General features: G+C 61.8%; 1 protein-coding gene across 1 annotated transcript in view; it reads left to right on the top strand.

Annotated features, from left to right (window-relative positions):
- The window catches only part of FOXO6 (forkhead box O6), a 39,973-nt gene extending 23,042 nt beyond the window's left edge, over positions 1–16,931 (top strand). The window contains exon 2 of the mRNA XM_068417935.1: positions 15,102–16,931. Within this exon, the coding sequence (XP_068274036.1) occupies positions 15,102–16,514 (1,413 nt within the window). The 3' untranslated portion in view covers positions 16,515–16,931. The remainder of the gene's footprint in view (positions 1–15,101) is intronic.
- Positions 16,932–18,364: the final 1,433 nt, after the last annotated feature.

The following is an 18,364-nucleotide window of genomic DNA, read 5'->3' as shown; positions in this document are numbered from 1 at the left end:
CCCGCCCCATCCCTCTTCTCCCCCAGCACCCTCTCCTGCTTATGAGCCACCCTCAGCCTCAAGCTGCTTGCTGGTGACCTCTAAGAGCATCCCCCTCGGGGAGACTCACAGGGCACCCCAGGGTGCCATCACCCCCCTGGACATCTCCACGGGTCCTGCAAGGTATGAGCAGGGTCAGGACATGATGTCTGGGGAAGGCTGGTCCTGGGGCACAGGCTGGGGCTCTGGGACACGGCTGGTGGCATATGGCTGGGGCAGAGCTGACTCCTGAAGCCATGACTCTGGAGCAGAGGACTCCCTCTGTTGCAGCCCACTCCGTGCCTCAGTTTCCCTTGGCTGCAGGCAGCCCCAGGCTGTGTGGGTGGGGGCAGCTTGCCAAGCGTGTGCTGGGGGGGGGGCTTCACAACGTGATGAGCACGTTACAGGGGATGCTCGGGGCAAGGGGTCTGGGGTTGCCCCCCCAGTGTCTTGCTGTGTCTCCCAACAGGGTCTGTGTGCGGCTAGGGACTGTGCGGTGCAGCCCTGGCCACAGACTGAGGCTTTTCTGCTGCCTGGGTGACATTAAAGGCACGGTGTGCGTCTCGCCCCGGGGTCCGCGTGTGCGTGAGCAGCTGAGCCTCCCTGCCTGCGTGGGATGAGCAGGCAGCAATTCTGCTGTTGGCACCAGCGCCTGCCTGCTCCACGTGACCTGGGGGACAGGGCTGCTTTCCGGGGGCTGTTTTGGAGGTGCTTGATGTCCCTCGGGTCCCTGCGGCAGAGGGTACCACGCTTGGTGGCATCTCAGCCATGCCGGCATCTCCAGGTTGCCTTTCCCTTGGGGGAGGACGTGGCGCATGGATCAGGACCCGGTGCCTTTGTGCTTGCCTGGGCCAGGAGGGACATCAGCGTGAGGCCGTTTCCCGCTGTGTTTCTGGCTGTACAGGGACATGGTGACAGCCGTGACAGTGCCACTGCCTCCCTGTCCCCATCCTTGCAGGATGCCAGCTCCAGGCGTGGTGCGTTCGTCCCTGCCAGGCGCGTGACCACGGGGGTCTCCAGTTCTTGCAGCGGTTCCTGCCTGTCCCAGGTGGGCTGCGCTGGTGACACGGGGCTCTGTGCCCTCCATCTCCTGTGCACACGCACAAAAAAAAGGAAGTTAGAAGTGGAAAAAAGGGGGTTTTGGGGGTTTTTCTGTGCTGCAGTGGGAGCTGCACAGTGTGGGAGCCTGCCAGGATGGGCAGGGGAGCCACGGGCTTGGCTGGAGCAGGTGGACCCGACGCTACTGTTGGCTGGAAACTGCTCATTATTTTCACGGATGTTGTTTAAATAGTGCTTCTTGCAACATTTCTGTGCTGTGCAGCAGGTCCCCATGATGAATATTTCCTCCTCTCACCCAAGGCGTCACTAAACCCTCCCCTGCCCCACCTTTGGGGCCTAAAACCTGCAAACTAGTACAAATATTTGTTTTCTTCAACAACCGGGATTTTTTTTTATCGGAATAAAACTGTTCCATGAAACATCTTTCATCCAAGAGCATGTGGTGGCAGGGATGTCCCCACTGTCCTGGCAACCTGTCTGGTCCCCATCCACCTCCGGGCTGAGACCCATGGTGCTTCCAACCTTTGGCCATCAGTGCTTGCTGGTGGCAGGATGAAATCTCTTGCAGGTATTGGAGAAGAGAAACGCACCTTTCCATGCTGGCCAAACCAGCCCCTCATCTCCCAGGGCTGCCCTGAGATACATCTCCATGCATCTGCCCAGGGTTTGCTGCCTTTGCCAGGGAGTTTGCAGAGCATGAGGAGCCCATCCCCGCTCTAGCAGCCAGCACAAACCTGCTGGGGTCCTGGGTGTGACACAGCGTATCAGAAAGGATTTGGCTTTGCTCCATGGGGCCCTTGAAAGACCCGTAGCTGGAGGTGGAAGACACGGCACAGAGGGACTCACTGCTCCTCTGAGCATCCCCACAGGGCAGGGATGTCGTGGGGCCACGGGGCAGGTGATGAAGATCTGGAGCAAAGCAAGTCCTCAGGGGACACATGTGCCCCAGTGCATGGCCCCGTGCCCAGCTTTGTGTGCTTCTTTGGGTACAGTCCAGCTCTGATGTAGATCTCAGGCTGAAAAGGAAAGGAAAGGCCAAGTGCAAGGTCCTGCACATGGGTGGGGGCAATCCCAAGCACAAACATGGGCTGGGCGGAGAATGGGTTGAGAGCAGCCCTGAGGAGAAGGACTTGGGGTGATGGGTGACGAGAAGCTCACCATGAGCCGGCAATGTGCACTTGCGGCCCAGAAAGCCAACCGTGCCCTGGGCTGCATCCCCAGCAGCGTGGCCAGCAGGGTGAGGGAGGGGATTCTGCCCCTCTGCTCCGCTCTCGTGAGACCCCCCCTGCAGTGCTGCGTCCAGCTCTGGGGCCCCCAACAGAAGGACATGGAGCTGTTGGAGCGAGTCCAGAGGAAGCCACGCAGATGCTCAGAGGGCTGGAGCACCTCTGCTATGGAGACAGGCTGAGAGAGTTGGGGCTGTTCAGCGTGGAGAAGAGAAGGCTCCGTGGAGACCTTCTAGCACCTTCCAGTACCTGAAGGGGCTACAGGAAAGCGGGAGAGGGGCTTTTTACAAGGGCATGGAGTGACAGGATGAAGGGGAATGGTTTTAAATTGAAAGAGGGCAGATTGAGGTGAGATATCAGGAAGAAATTCTTTGCTGTGAGGGTGGTGAGACCCTGGCCCAGGTTGCCCAGAGAAGCTGTGGCTGCCCCCTCCCTGACAGTGTTCAAGGCCAGGTTGGATGGGGCTTGGAGCAACCTGGTCTAGTGGAAGGTGTCCCTGCCCATGGCAGGGGGTTGGAACTAGATGGTCTTTAAGATCCCTTCCAACCCAAACCAGTCTGTGATTCTGTGAAAAGCGGGGCAGCCGTGACCGAACAGACACGGCGGGAGGATGGGGCTGGATGCAAAACCCTTCAGGGTCTGGGGTTTCTGCTGCTGCTCAGGTCAGCGCGGTGCTGCACGTGGTCGGTGCATTCAGACAGGATAGTGGTACAAGGGGGACATGGCTGGGACCCACGTGTCTCCCAGGTGGCCAAGTGACCCAGAGATGGCATTTCGTGGCACTCCACAGGACCGTCATCTCACACGGGTGCCCAAGCATCGTTGTGTAAAGCGGATGGTGCAGGCTGAGCCCCGCTGCTTCACTCATCTTCTTCCTGCGGGCGATGAAGAGGAGGCGGGTGGTTTCTCTCCCGGGAACAACTAGCTCCTCTGCCTGGTGGGTTTCAGACCCCACCATGGGGGCTCAGCATCCTGCTTGGGGCACCGTCTGCATCCCTCGTGGGTGCTGGGTCTCCCCGAGGTCTCTCAGCACGGTTTGATCTACCTTTGGATCTGGAGCAGCTCTTATTTGCTCTGGGTGTGCTCAGCATGGATACAGGCAGGGCTGCCGGTGGGTACTGGGGCACATGTCCCCAGCCAGTCACAGCCCCAGTACCCAGCAGTGGTGGAGGAACAGCCAGCGGGGAGTTAAAACGGTACCCGAGGAAAAGGGAGCGCGGCTGCTTTAATTATTTGGCTGTGGTGAGAACTTGGTGTGGAAGAAATTGAACCCAGGGGAAAAAATACTGTAATTTCATGCAAAAATTACATGGCGGCTCCGAGTGATTTACTGCAGCTATTTTGGTGGCCAACTCTGGGGTGTAATTAGAGTATTACTGGGTAAGTGGCTGATGGCAGAGAAGGTCTTTCCAAGGCATCTCACCTGGGCTCGCGTGTTGGAGAGGGGTCCAGGTGGGCTGGGGTGCTCGGTGGGGGGGTGTTTTGTCCCCAAAGGCGGAGGGGCTTGATGTCTCTCACATAGTTGTAGGTACCTTGCAGAGCATCCCCGGCTGCGCTGGCACCTTGCAGCTCACCAGCACCCTTGGGACCCTCGAGGGAGGCTCCGGGTCTTATCCAGCTCTGGGGTGGCAAGGCCATGCTGTGTGGGTCTCTTGGGGAAGGGGGGAGCTGTGCTGGGAGGGATTTCTTAGCACATGGCTTGGTGCTGTGGTGTTTTCTGGGGAGCTGGGAAAGGACATGGTTTCCAGCTGTGTGCTGTGACCTGGGATGCTGGGGCTGGCTGGGCACCGTGCTGGACCTGGAGCCCTTGTGGGGTGCTGCGAAGGGGGCAGAGTCCATCCCCACGCTCACCCCGTGCGCAGCAATCCTCTGCTACTGCCGGCCCCACAGCCCCTCCTCAGCATCCCCGTGGGGCTGGGTATGAGCAGGGCGAGCAGCGGGGTCTGGCACAGGTCCCCTGCACAGTGCCATGCCCAGCAGCACCGCAAGGTCCCCCTGCCATCTGCCCAGGGCAGGTGGCCCAGCAGCCCCCAGCTCTGCCACAGCCTGAAGGCGAGCGGGTGGCTGTGCCAGGGCCAGCCGGCTCCAAGATGCACAACACATGGCCACAGCTCGTCTGGTACCTACGCCCCCTTCCCTCGAGTTGCAGGGCAGGGATGCAGGATGTGTGCGGGGCTGGGGGCAGGCAGGGCAGGCAGGAGGTGGGCAGAGGCTTTAGGCTGTCCCCTGCCTCCCACCAGCCCTGCAGACAGGGACCCCGCAGCCAGGGAGTGTGTGGAGCCAGCCCATCACCTTGGCATTGGGGCTTGCTGCGGCACCAGCCCAGCTCTGCCTGGGCCACGGCTCTTGGTGGCACGAGACAAGCCAGCAGCCGGGCTCTGTGCGCCCACTGCCGTGTGATTGCACCTGTGCAACTCCTGCCTGCCGCGAGCTCAGCTGCCAGCTCCGCTGGCAGGGTGCTGGGAAATGTCCCCTGGGGCTGTGCACCCCAGAAGTGCAGCCCAGCTGCGAGGTGACACTGCCCCAGGGTCCCTGGGCTCCCCAGCCCTGCCCGCTCTCTGCCCGCTCCCCCGGGAGGCGAGCGCTCCTGCTCGTTAGCTGCAGCCGCCCTGGTGTCACCTAATGAGCCCTTCAGGGAGCGCGCGGGGCAGGATGGGGGGTGCTGGGGGGACGCAGAGGGATTCCTGCATTACACATCACCCCCGGGGCTCCTCCTCTGCCCCCGCGGCCCCGCAAAGCCGGGTAGCACCGAGGATGGACGGTCCCAGCTGGGAAGGCAGCATGGTCCCCTCAGGGGGATGGTTGGTCAGGACAGGGCTTGGGACGGACACCATGGAGTGAAGGGACCTCTCCCCCTCCGGCCGCACTGGGGACAGGCTCTTCTGTACCCTCCTGTCCTGAACCAGCTTGGGAACAGCTGTGGCTGGAGGAAGAGGTGTCACACAGAGCCTCAGCGAAGGCACGGCGGGTTTTGGGGCTGTGCTGGCCCCGTCAGGAGAAGCCCAAGGCTTTGGCCAAGGGAGGAGCAAACCAAAGCAAGGAGGGTCTCTGAGCAGGCTGTGGGAGCTGAAGGTACCATCCCAGTGTCCCTCCAGCGCTGCAATCACCCAATGCCACTCCCGATGCTGTCCCCACACATCCATCCCCTTCCCCCTGGGCTGGGGGGACCTGTCCCCTGAGCCACCTCACTGGGACCCAGTGGCTGAGCTGGTATGAGCCCCACTGGCCATAGTGGGAAGCAGGGAAGATGCTGGTGCTGTGTCTGTCCCCTCCGGACAGCGGGGAGAAGCTGTCACATAGGGGATGGGTGCTACGGGTGCTCCCTGGGCAGGGTGCCCGGGGATGGGGACAAGGCAGGACCCGCCGGGGCAGGGAGGGGATGCTCCTGGTTTTGAAGGGGACGTGGAGTGATGGCAGCTGGCTAAAATAAACGGGCTGCCATGGCAACGGGAACCCTCCCATTGCAGAACTTGGGAGCAACCAGCTGTTTGGCAGCAGCGGTAACCAGGAGCCGGGAGAGGGATGCTCGGCCGTGCCTGTCACCTCTGCTTCAGTGTCACCGCTGTCACTGCTGGGCTGGTTCCAGCCTGGGCATAAGGAGTCTCCTGATGTGACTGACCTGCCCTCCGCCAGCTCCATCAGCCCGGGCTGCTCCTGGGGGGCTGCACCGGGGGTCAGACCCACTGTGAGCCATGAGGTGGGTGGCAAAGGTGGGCCAGGACTGGCACAGGGCCAGGCAGGGGATGGGCTTTGCCTTGGGGACCCATCCAGCCACCTCAGCACCCGTCTCTGTCCTGAAACCTGGCCTGGAACCCGGGCAGCCACAGCCAGGCTTGGGATGGGGCTGGCGAATCCTAGCAGTGGGCTGGGGTCACGGTGGTGGTTTCCACCTGGACCTTCTCCTTCAGGAGAGGTTGATCTGGGGCACGCTGTCACCCAGCCCCAGGGAACAGCAGAGGGACATGGGCCGGGGGCCAGGCAAGCATCAGGCACAGCCTGGCTCCACGGTGCCGGTTCCTGGCTCCACGGCATGGGTTCTCAGCTCCACTCCCACACCCCGGAGCACGGGGCTTGCCTGGAGCCATCCTTTGCCCCATGGCATCGTGTAAAAAGCTGGAGAGGGACTTTTTACAAGGGCATGAAGTGATAGGATGAGGGGGAACAGGTTAAACTGAAAGAGGGGAGATTGAGATGAGATATTAGGAAGAAATTCTTTGCTGTGAGGGTGGTGAGACCCTGGCCCAGGTTGCCCAGAGAAGCTGTGGCTGCCCCCTCCCTGGCAGTGTTGAAGGCCAGGTTGGATGGGGCTTGGAGCAACCTGGTCTAGTGGAAGGTGTCCCTGCCCATGGCAGGGGGTTGGAACTAGATGGTCTTTAAGGTCCCTTCCAACCCAAACCATTTGGTGATTCTATGATCTGTGGGGCAAGGCAAGGCTGGATCCCCCCTTGCCTGGTCCCTGCTGGTGGGGGTGGCACAGAGAGGGGCCGTGGTGGGGCTGTGCAAGGAGGGGGCTGCAGCATGGAGTCCCCTCTAAGCCCCAGCTGCCCCTCTCCTCCCACTCCAGCGCACGCCCTGGGGGTGATTGGGGGTGATTAGCGGCTCCTAATGAGATGCTGTCTGGGCTTGGAGCTGGACTTGCTGCGTGAGGAGGCGGGAGAAGCTGAGGCCCGGCCACGCCGACCAGCCTTCAGGCTCCTCGCGTGTCAGCCACCTGCGACGGAGGGCGCGGGATGGCCGCAGCCCCTCACGCCTCTAATGAGCATTTGGTTCAATTAGCAGCACGTCAGACCGGCTCTGCTCAGGCGACGCGCTGACCCGAATACACTCGCCTCCGCTTGGCAGCCGCCGGCGAGACCCCCGCGGCGGGGAGACGGGCACCCTCCCTCTGCCCCCGCTGTGCCCTGTCCCATGTGGTCCTCCCTGCCCAGCTCCAGCAGCGATGTCCCAGGGAAGGACGTGGTGGGGGGGGGGCACAGCCCTGGGTCCCCAAGGGGGAGATTGTCAGCCAGGACCTGGGCACCAGCTATGGGGTGGCGAGCTGGCTGCGGTGCCCAGGACAGCGCAAGGGGCTAGGGGGGGCTTATGAGGGCAATGCAGGGGGGCTTATGGGGCATTGCAGGTGGGGTTATGGGGCAATGCAGGGGTCTGGCTGTAGGACGCTGTAGGGCACCATGGAGAGCTGATGGAGCAGGGTGGTGGGTTTGCTGTAAGATGCTGCAGATATACGGCTGTGAGACACTGTGGGGCACAGCACTGGGGTGCTGTAGGGTGGTGCAGAGAGCTGGTTTGGGGGCTCTGCGTGAGGCGGTGCAGAGGTTTGGCTATGGGGCAACTGTGGGGCTACAGGGCAGTGCAAAGGGCTGCAGGGGGTAGGAGATGGGGGTGGCGGGGGCTGCCATGGGGCAGCACAGAGCACAGGCTGCAGTTTTGGGGCGGAGGGGATCCCATGCACATGGCAGCTGCTCAAAACCACCTCGCTGAGCCCCGCGCCAGGGGCTACTCCTTCCCGGCAAGCCGGTGCGTGCTGCCCCAGCCCCGGGGGCGGCGGGGAGATGGGGAGATCAGCGGGGATTCACAGCCCTCCCGAGCCCGGCGTGCTGCTGGTGCCAGGCTGCGTCCCGTCCTTGGGGAGTTGGAGGAACCTTGTCACGCGTTAGGCTGGATTTACAGCCGCCTGCCTGCCCTCTCTCCAGCTTTCTCCTCCGTGCCCCTTCTCCCTGCCCGAAGCTGGTGCTGGGGGTCACCCCCTGTGTGAGGAGGGCTGCCGCGGAGCAGGCTGATGTGCCTGCACGCACCAAAGGTGACGCGGGTCTCATCCTGCTCCCTGCCTCGGGCACGACACGGGGGTCCGGCTGCCGTTAGCACTGGGTGTCTGTCCCTGTGGCGAGCTCCTGGGGTGCTCGGCATCCCTCTGGCATGCGGGGCATGCTGCCGTGGTGTGCCAGCTGCCATCTGCTCACCAGGCAGGCGTGGGCTGTACTCAGGATGCGGGGCTTCAGTGCCAGGGCTGGTGGGCTGTGCACAGCCACCAGCCACCTCAGGCAGGATGGAGGGGACAGGCCCATGCCGGAGCGGTGGGTGGCACGGTGGCACCCATGGGATGGTGCCAAGAGGCCACGGTGATGGCCATCCTGTATGTAGGTGCTGGTGCCCATGGGCGGTGCTGTTTCTCGGGTGAATATCCCAAGCCATCCAGAGGGACCTGGACAGGCTGGAGAGCTGGGCCCGTGAGAACTGCATGAAGTTCAACAAGGCCAAGTACAAGGTCCTGCACGTGGGTCGGGGCAATCCCAAGCACAAATCCAGGCTGGGCAGAGAATGGATTGAGAGCAGCCCTGAGGAGAAGGGCTTGGGGGTGATGGTTGATGAGAAGCTCAACAGGAGCCGGCAATGTGCGCTCGCAGCCCAGAAAGCCAACTGTGTCCGGGGCTGCATCCCCAGCAGCGTGGCCAGCAGGGCAAGGGAGGGGATTCTTCCCCCCTGCTCCGCTCTCGTGAGACCCCCCCTGCAGGGCTGCGTCCAGCTCTGGTGCACCAACAGAAGAAGGATGATGGCAAGTGAGCAACCTGGTCTGGTGGAAGGTGTCCCTGCCCATGGCTGGGGGGTTGGAACTAGATGATCTTTAAGGTCCCTTCCAACCCAAACCGTTCTATGATATGAATACGACGTCTTTGGGGGTGTCACTGGTGACTGTCCCATGCCACCACCACCCCTGGATGACATCCCCCAGGGATGAGGCACCATCTGAGCTGTCAGCAGCCTCTGACCCCTGGAATATTTCCTCCAACGCTGGTGATTTTTATGTGCAAGAAATAAATAAGTATCAGTTAACCCCTGGAGCCATCCTTGTGCTACCAGAGAGCAGCCGGCAGAGCCCTCGTTAGTGGCCCTGTCACTGCTTCCTCCTGTTAACCAGCCTGTGACTCTCCGCCGGGTAACAGGCTCATTAGGTGGATGGAGCAGCCGCCCGGACAGACGTACAGACCCCGGCTGCGGGGCTGGGGCTCGCTGGGAGCACCCGGGATCTCCACGAGTGTGGTCGGGCTGTGCTGCCCTTGGGAAGGGTAGGATGTGCACAGAGGAGTCTGGGGTTTGGGATTCTCGGGTTTTGGGGTTTTGCTCAGAAAAAAAACAGGTGAGGTGGGGACAACAGGGAGGAGTGGCAGCCCAGGGACAGTGATGGGGACAGCAGATGGGCGCAGGGGATGTGGCAGGGACAGGAGCAGGTCAGCAGGGCCCCCTTATTTGCTCTCCTCAGCTCTGGCCCAGACCAGGGCTTGTGCAATCCTGCTCTCGCTTGAATTGCACTTGTTTCCCCCACCCCGTGTTCTCCTCGGGGCATGTGGGAGGACGTCCAGCCCCCCCTTGCACCCTGAGACCCATGGGCACCCCAAGGGTGGAGGAGTGACCCCCAGGACATGCTGCTGGCAGCGGGGATCAGCAAGGTGCTCGGGGTTCTGCAAAGGGCACCTCTGTGCCTGGCATCAGTGCCCATCTTGGGGGTCCACCAGCACCCCACCACCGTGGCAGGCACAGCCTCACCAGACAGCATTTGTCTGGTCACAAGGAGATCCAAGCTCATCATCATCATCATCAACATCATCATCATCATCATCATAGCTGCCAGATGCAAATTGATAGTCAAGTCACTCATCCAAACAATGGGGTCCGGCTAATCCTTTTACAATGGGACTAATTGCTAATCAGACCGATTTCACACTGGCTGTTCCCCTGACAATGAGGCTCCTTGGAGAAGGGCTCCTGGGAGGGGTGAGAAGGCTCCGTGGGTGCCCACAGCTCCCACCAGCCCCCCTATCCCTCTGCCAGGCCCCGCAGCGGGACCGTCTGGGCCAGCCCCCAGCAGACAGGCACCGGGATGGCACCGGGGTCTTCCAGGTTGGCAAAGCCTCCAGCAGCCCTTGGCCAGGGGCTGGCACGGGCTCCAGCCTTGTCCTCCCTCGGTGTCAACCAGGGCTGAGGGGGGCTTGGGTCCCCCTGCAACACCTGGCAGCCCTGGTGCCACCTCTAGCCCTCACCTCCGCTACCCAGAGCACCCCCTGCCCCTCCGCAGAGCTATGGGGCAAGGGCTGGTGCCTGAAATGGTGGATGTCATCCCCTGGCATGGTCTGGATGTGTGCTGGGGACTGATGCTCCTTGCCCTGTGCTGTTTGGGTACCGCGGGGCTGCGGTGCCACGTGGGGCTGGGATGCTGGGAGGGACCTGAGCTGTCGGAGCGGGGTGAACAGGGCAGGGGTGACATGGGGGCAGATGGAGACGGGGCGGGAGACAGCAATGGTATGGGGCATGGCCAGCCCTGCAAAGGTGCAGGTTGCTGCGAGAAGTGGCACAGGGCTTTGTGTAGCAGGGCAGAGAGGGGCAGAGCAGTGCCGGAGGCGTTGTGGGGACCCTGGCACCAGCCTTTGCGTGCTCCCCCTGTACCCTGCCAAAATCTGCCAGACCCTGGTGCACACCCCTGCCAAGGCAGCTGTTGTCCGGGAGGTTTTGCCAGCCCTGATGTCCCCTGCACGTCACCGCCCTGCCAGGGGCTGGCCAGGAGCTCAGCCCCACATTTCGGGCCGTGCGATCACACGCTGCTCCTTGCCAGCCTGGGGCTGGGCGCTGTGGGATGCCGGGGGCTCGTGGGGATGCCTGGGGGCTGCCGGGGCGGTGGTGGGTGAAGCAGGTCCCTGCCTGTGTGGTGTTAATAAGCTTCTGGCCCGCCCCTGTGCACCCCGCTGCCCTGCACCGTGCGCCCCGAGCCGCGGCCAGCCGAGCGTGTCGGGGTGCTAATGAGGAGAGAGCCGGGCTCGCTGCGCCTTGGGCTTAATTGCTGCTGTCTTTTGGCTCTTAATGAAGCTCCGCTGCAGAAGAGGCAGCAGCCTCCCCTCTCCTCCTCTCCCTCGGGCAGCCTGACCCTGCCAGCCTCCCCACGCCAGCCCTGTCCCCTGCCCGACGCCAGCACTGGGTCTGTGGGTGGTGCTGGGTGCCCTGCGCTGGAGCAGTGGCAGAGGAGGAGGTTAGCACCGTGCTGAACGTCACCCCATCCAGCCGTGGCGTTCCCAGACCCTGTCCCCTCTGTCTGTGCTCTGCATGGCAGCTCGGTCCCAGGCACGGAGGGCTGCAGCATCTCCTGCCTCCCAGGCTGAGCATAGAATCATAGAATCACAGAATCACCAACTGATTTGGGTTGGAAGGGACCTTAAAGCTCATCTAGCTCCAACCCTCCTGCCACAGGCAGGGACACCTTCCACTAGACCAGGTTGCTCCAAGCCCCATCCAACCTGGCCTTGAATACTGCCAGGGAGGGGGCAGCCACAGCTTCTCTGGGCAGCCTGGGCCAGTGTCTCACCACCCTCACAGCAAAGAATTTTAAGACCCGGGGAGAACTGTCAAGGAGGGACTGGGGACATGCAGGGGGTCCCCACTCCTACGAGGGGCCCAGCAGCGGCTGGACATCACCCCAGTAACCCCTGCTTGGGCATCCCCAGCCCCTTGGTGTCTGTGTGTGGGTTCAAGGCATCACCGTGGGGCCGAGCTGGCTGGTGGCTCTGCAAATTTGGTGACGGCCACGTGCTTTGCTTCTGTCACTTGCAGCACAGCTCGGTCGCATGGAGGGGAGCTTGGGTCATCCTGTGGCTCAAGGGAGAGCTCTCCCTGCCAGGCAGGCTGGCCCAGGGCTTGGCTTACTCCAGCCTGAAAGAGTTTCTCAGTGGTGCCCAGCGACAGGACAAGGGGCAACGGGCACAAACTGAAACACGGGAAGTTCCATCTCAATATGAGGAAAAACTTCTTTACTTGGAGGGTGCCAGAGCCCTGGCACAGGCTGCCCAGGGAGGGTGGGGAGTCTTCTTCTCTGGAGATATTCAAAACCCGCCTGGACACGACCCTGTGCAACGTGCTCTGGGTGACCCTGCTTTGGCAGGAGGTTGGGCTGGATGATCTCCAGAGGTCCCTTCCCACCCCAGCCAGTCTGGGATTCTGGGATTCTGTGATGAACATCGGCATGGGCAGCCACCGCCACGGAGGGCAGCCATGTCCCAACCTGTTCCCTGAGCTGGGCCAGCCCCATGCCAGCCCCCTCCCCAGCTGTGCACGGGGCCGTGCAGGAAGGGGTTAATGGCTAGCCCGTACCTGCAGTTGCATTTTAAAGATGTGAAATTAAAGCCCGTAATTTATTCTCCCCACACACGAAGGAGCAATTAGTTCTAAACACGGCTTAATCAGTCAGCGCGAGATTGATTTCTGTAGACTTGGATTTGGTGGCTGCTGGCGAGGAGCCAGCCTGGGAGCAATCTCCAAATAAATGAAGTGCAGAGAAGTAAGCCATTACATAATATGATAGATGAGGCTGGAGCTCGCTCGCCTCTTCATTAGTATTCCACCGTACGCCGACAACGGTACCAAACTTTCTCCCCTGCACCTTGGTTTCCTCCCCTTCCCCATCCCTCTGTCCCTCCTGCAGCTCGGCAGGGGCAGGAAGAGCTGCCTGCGTTCCTTCAGCAGCCCCTGCTGAGCCCCGAGCCCACGGGCAGTGCTGGAGCAAGGGTCTCTACACCGTGGGCTGGTATTCTACGTCCTGCCTTTCCTCTCTGGACCCCGGGGAAACCGAGGTGCAGGGAGCTGGAGTGACACCCCATGAGCTGCAGGAGATCAGCAGCAAGAGGCGGATGTCCTCACCCCCTCTCTTTCCCTGGCTGGAGCTTTGAAGGCATCTCCCCAGGGTTCCCCAGCTTGTCACCCCACAGGGCAGTGGCAGCTGGGGATGCTTGTGGTGGGACATGGCCCCTGGTGCAAGCTCTCTGCCTCCTCCTGCCTTCTGCAAGGGCATCCCTGCTCTGTCCAGTGAGCTGCTCAGAGCTGCAGCAGCAGGCAAGAGCCAAGAGGACCAGAGTATTACTCTCAGTAGGAAACCCCCTTGAGAAGCTGGATGTGGATGCAGGGAGCTGGAAGTGTCTGGGGAGAAAGTGGTCCCCAACCACAGAATCACAGAATCACTCAGGTTGGAAGAGCCCTCTGGGATCATCGAGTCCAACCATTGCCCTGACACCACCATGTCAGCTAGACCAAGGCACTAAGTGCCATGGCCAGTCTTTTCTTAAACCCCTCCAGAGATGGTGACTCCACCACCTCCCTGGGCAGCCCCTTCCAATGGCTAATGACCCTTGCTGAGAAGAAATGCTTCCTAATGTCCAACCTGAACCTCCCCTGGTGAAGCTTGAGGCTGTGTCCTCTTGTCCTATCGCTAGTTGCCCGGGAGAAGAGGCTGACTCCCACTGCGCTACAACCTCCCTTCAGGTAGTTGTAGACTGCACTAAGGTCACCTCTGAGCCTCCTCTTCTCCAGGCTAAACAACCCCAGCTCCCTCAGCCATTCCTCGTAGGTCAGACCCTCCAGACCCTTCACCAGCTTGGTCGCCCTCCTCTGGACTCGCTCCAACACCTCAACACCTTTCTTGACCAGACCTTGTCTGGGCAAGGGAGGTTGTAGCTGGGTTTGCAAACCCCCTGTGCTGTGGTCCCTGAGCCTCTCGGGCAGCATGCGTGCCTTCCCTCCCTGCCACCAGACCCAGCCTGCAGACACACACAGAACCAGACCCTCTCCACCTGGGCCCTCAGCCCTGCTCACAGGGGGTGACAGGCATTTTGGGGACAAGTTCTTGCTTACGTGGTGCTGACACGTTGCTTCGGGCTGTGGTGGTGCCGACGCACACTGCGTGATGTGTGCTTCTACCTCCCCAGTGGTGAGGGAGGAGGGGAGCACATCGCAAAATGATGCAGGGAAAGTGGTTTGGAGCCAGCTCCAGAGGGTTGGTGCCCAGCGGCGTGTGGGCAAAGGGGGTCCTTCTGCCCGTGGAGCTGGTGGGGTGCCTGGCGGTGGGGAGGGTGGGCTGGGGTTTCTGCAGAGGTGCGCATGGGCAAGGCTGTGCTAGGAGCATCCCAGTGGGCTCTGCTGGGCACGTGGGTGGCCGGAGCTGGGAGGGATGGAGAAGACCAGGACCCGTGCGTGGTCCTGACTCTGCTTCTGCTTTTGTTGACTCCTCACCTTGTCCTTCCCCCGGCTCCTGCCAGGGAAGAAGAGTTCCCTGAGACCTGGCCCTGCCTGGTGCAGGGCTGGTGCAGGTCTCTGGGGCACGTGCTGAAGACCCCCCAACACATTCCCTGCCATGACATATCGCTGTCTACAACTACCTGAAAGGAGGGTGTAACGAGGTGGAGTCGGTCTCTTCTCCCAGGTAACAAGTGACAGGACGAGAGGAAACGACCTCAAGTTGTGCCAGGGGAGGTTTAGATTGGAAATCAGGAACAATTTCTTCACCAAGAGGGTTGTCAAGCACTGGAACAGGTTGCCCAGGGCAGTGGTGGAGTCCCCATCCCTGGAGGGATTTAAAAGCCGTGTAGATGTGGTGCTGAGGGACATGGGTTAGTGGTGGCCTTGGCAGTGCTGGGTTAATGGTTGGACTCGATGATCTGAAAGTTCCTTTCCAACCAAAACAATTCTGTGATTCTGTGATTCTATGACAGTAATTGCACTAACGATAGGTAGCTGATAGGTGCAGTAAAGGGCCATGACCCGTGGGCTCCCAGAGGTGAAATGCCTGGCAGTGCTGTGGGAGAGACCCGCCAGCTGACCCCCCTGAGCCCTGACCCCTCTGGCTCACATAGCTGTGGTGTCCCAGGGGATGGAGCCCAGCTCCTCCATGATGCCCCGTGAACCCCCCCAGCCCCGCAGGCATCCCCCTCATGCCTGGGGTGCTGGAGCTGCTGCTGACCATCCCCTCTGTCCTTGCTGTCTCCTCAGAACTCCATCCGGCACAACCTCTCCCTGCACACCCGCTTCATCCGCGTGCAGAACGAGGGCACCGGCAAGAGCTCCTGGTGGATGCTGAACCCTGAGGGCGGCAAGACGGGGAAGACGCCGCGCCGGCGGGCGGTCTCCATGGACAACAACAGCAAGTTCCTGCGGATCAAGGGGAAGGCCAGCAAGAAGAAGCAGCTGCAGGTGACGCAGGAGCGCGGGGAGGACAGCCCTTCCTCCCAGCAAGCCAAGTGGTCGGAGAGCCCCGCGTCCCATGCCAGCGACGAGTACGACGCCTGGGCGGACTTCAGGACGCGGGCCAACTCCACGGCCAGCTCGCTGAGCGGGCGCCTCTCACCCATCATGTCCAACCACGAGCCGGATGAGCTGGAGGAGGACGATGGTACCCCCTCCTCTCCGCTGATGTACCCCAGCCCCTCCAGCACCATGTCTCCTTCCCTCAATGCCCGCTGCTCCGTGGAGCTACCCCGGCTGACCGACCTGACTGGCACCATCAGCCTGAACGAGAGCCTCGGGGAGAGCATGCTGGAGGACCTGCAGGACGGCTACACCATGAGCCCTTCGCAGCAGCTCCCCCCGGCCGCCCTGCGGCAGCGGAGCTCCAGTTTCACCTTCAACTCCAAGTGCTCCACCATGGGGGCTGCCACCAACACCTACTGCGGGACTATCTACAGCCAGCCGGCCATGAGCCTCATGCGCCGCCTGCCCATGCAGACCATCCAGGAGAACAAGCAAGCCACCTTCTCGCCCGTCAGCTCCTACAGGAACGCCTCGCTGCAGGACCTGCTCTCCTCCATCTCCTACGCGCACAAGGAGAGTATGGTCCCGGGGGACCTGCCCCTGCCGCAGGCCAGCCCCATGGTGCCGGCCCGTGGCCACAGACACAACCCGCTGCTCTGCGGGAGCGGGGAGCAGGGTTTGTCCTCCTACCCGTCCCACTCGGGCTCTCTCATGAAGAGCAACGCTTTGTACCACCCGTCACCAGCCGGTCACCACCCTGCGGTCAACACCAGTGCCTTAGCTAATCCTGTCAGCCTTATGAGCTTGCCCAGTGACACGTGCAGCATGACGGCCATGCCGCACCACGGGCATCTGCATTCCTACGCTAATAACCAAGGGGCACACATGAGCTTGCTGGATTCGCTGCAGGGCCCCTACCCGGGGGCTGTCCACCCTGCCGTGTTGGGCCAAGACAGGTTCCCAGCAGACCTGGACCTCGACATGTTCAACGGGAGCCTGGAGTGCGATGTGGAGTCGATCATCCTGAATGACTTTATGGACAGCGATGAGATGGACTTCAACTTCGACTCGGCTCTCCCGCCGCAGAACGGGCTCAACGTGCCCGCGCTGCCCGGGGGCCCACAGCCCACGAACCAGAGCTGGGTGCCCGGGTGACGCCTACCCCAGGGTGGGGGGGGGCTCGCCACCGAGAAGCCACGAGGAGAACATTGAGACTAACTTTTTTTTTTCCTTTCTCTTCTGCCTTTGTTTGTTAAGATGGGCTAGAGCCATCGGTCTGAGCTTGAGGTTGAACATGAAACACAAACCGTAGGGTCAAATATTGAGACGGGGTAGGGCCCCCAGCCCCCATGCGTGCCCGATCTGCTGGGTCCTCCCATGAGCATCCTCAGGAGGACACAGGGTAGGTGGGCAGGAGAGGCAGTCAGAGCCAGGCGGGTCCAGCGGGGGGAGCAGGAAGGGAAAGCCTTTCCAGATGGTCCCAGTGCCCTGCTGCAACGGTGCCAGTTTGATTTGCCTTTGGGCTGGGTGATGGAGCAGTGATGGCTGGTGGCGTGGGAACCCCCTGTGTGGGCATCCCTCTCTGGAAAGGGACCCTTTTCTCTGAGCCACCTCGGGAAACGAGTCCTCTGAGTAGAAGTGTCAGGAGCAGGGACCCTGCCACAGGGCAAGGAGGGGCTAGTCACCCCTAAATCCTGGTGGAGATCGGCACTCTGCCAAGCCCACACGCCTAGGTCACCTCCACTGCGGGTCTCCTTGTGTGGTGCTGGGCAGGTTTTCTTACCAAGCAGTGAGAAGGGGGGTTCGTGATGGAGGGAAGGGTGCGCAATCTGCAGCCCTGGGGACAGCATCTCAGCAGCCCATGTGCCCACAGGTACCTGGGGGTACCACGGTCACACCTGCCCATGGGGAAGGTGCGGTACCCTGCCCGGAGCAGGCGTGGGCACGCTTCCGCGCCTGGTGCACAGCCCTGCACGGGGTGGTCCTGCGGGGAGTGACATGCTGCTGGCCTGGATCCCCTGTGCCGGAGGCTCAGGGGGAGCTCACAGAGTCGGGGAGGGGGGGGAAGCATATTTATTTGATTTCATGCACTCTTTTACCGTTGAGTTTTTGCATTGGAAGGAAGGAAAGGTCAAGCTTAGGGAGAGGAGGAGAGAGGCCGTGGGCAACACTGCCGGCTGCGCCCCGTTGCACGTCTTGGCTTGGCTTGGCCATGGCTTTGTGTGTTGGATGATGGGGTGGAAGCCGGGGGAGGGGGGGCTGTGATGTGGCTCATCCCCGAGAAGCAGGGCGGGGTGTGAGGAAGGGAGGGACATGGTGGCCAGGCCTCCAGAGGCAGCAGAGGGTCCTGCCCCAAACCTGGATGACCCACGCTGCTTCCCCCACGTGCAGAGCTCAGGAAGGTGCCACAGGGCTCACAGCCAGGGCTGTGGGGCTCCTGGGGGGTTGCTGCTGGTTTCAGGAGTGACTCCAGCCGGCAGCCTGTCCCAGAGGGCTCGCTGCCCATCCCCAGGATGCCAGGAGAGCTGGTCCGGGGGGCTGTCAGCAGGAGGGGTCAGCCCTGGTGCACCCATCTGCCAAGGGCTGGTGCTCCATGGGCATGGGGACCACAACTCACACGTGGTTCTGCTGTGTGTCGGGAGCCCAAACCGGCCCCACTGCCATCCTGCACAGCTGGGGCAAGGGGTGCCCGCTGCAGGACAGCTCAGCCCTTGGTGCAACGGGGTTTTTGGAGTGGGGCAGGGTGATGGGCAGCTGGAGCGGCTGGTCTGGAGGAGATGGAGGGGCTGGAAGGAGACGCTGTGGGAGCTGCTGCTCTGTCCCACGGGGCTCTGCACAGCTCGTCTTCCTCCTGGGCACCACAGACTTTCTCTAAACCTCTTACCCCTCGGTTGCAGCAAGGGTTAGTCCACCGATCCAGCACGTTTTCCCAGCCCAGCTGGTCCCTTCTCATTCCAGCACCACCTCCTCTACCACGGTGCAGGCGCCGGGTCCCGTGGCTGCTC

The sequence above is a fragment of the Nyctibius grandis genome, chromosome 24, assembly GCF_013368605.1.
Source record: "Nyctibius grandis isolate bNycGra1 chromosome 24, bNycGra1.pri, whole genome shotgun sequence".
NCBI lineage: Eukaryota > Metazoa > Chordata > Aves > Nyctibiiformes > Nyctibiidae > Nyctibius > Nyctibius grandis.
The sequence above is the reverse complement of the archived record's forward strand: the minus strand, read 5'-3'. Positions and strand labels throughout refer to the sequence as shown.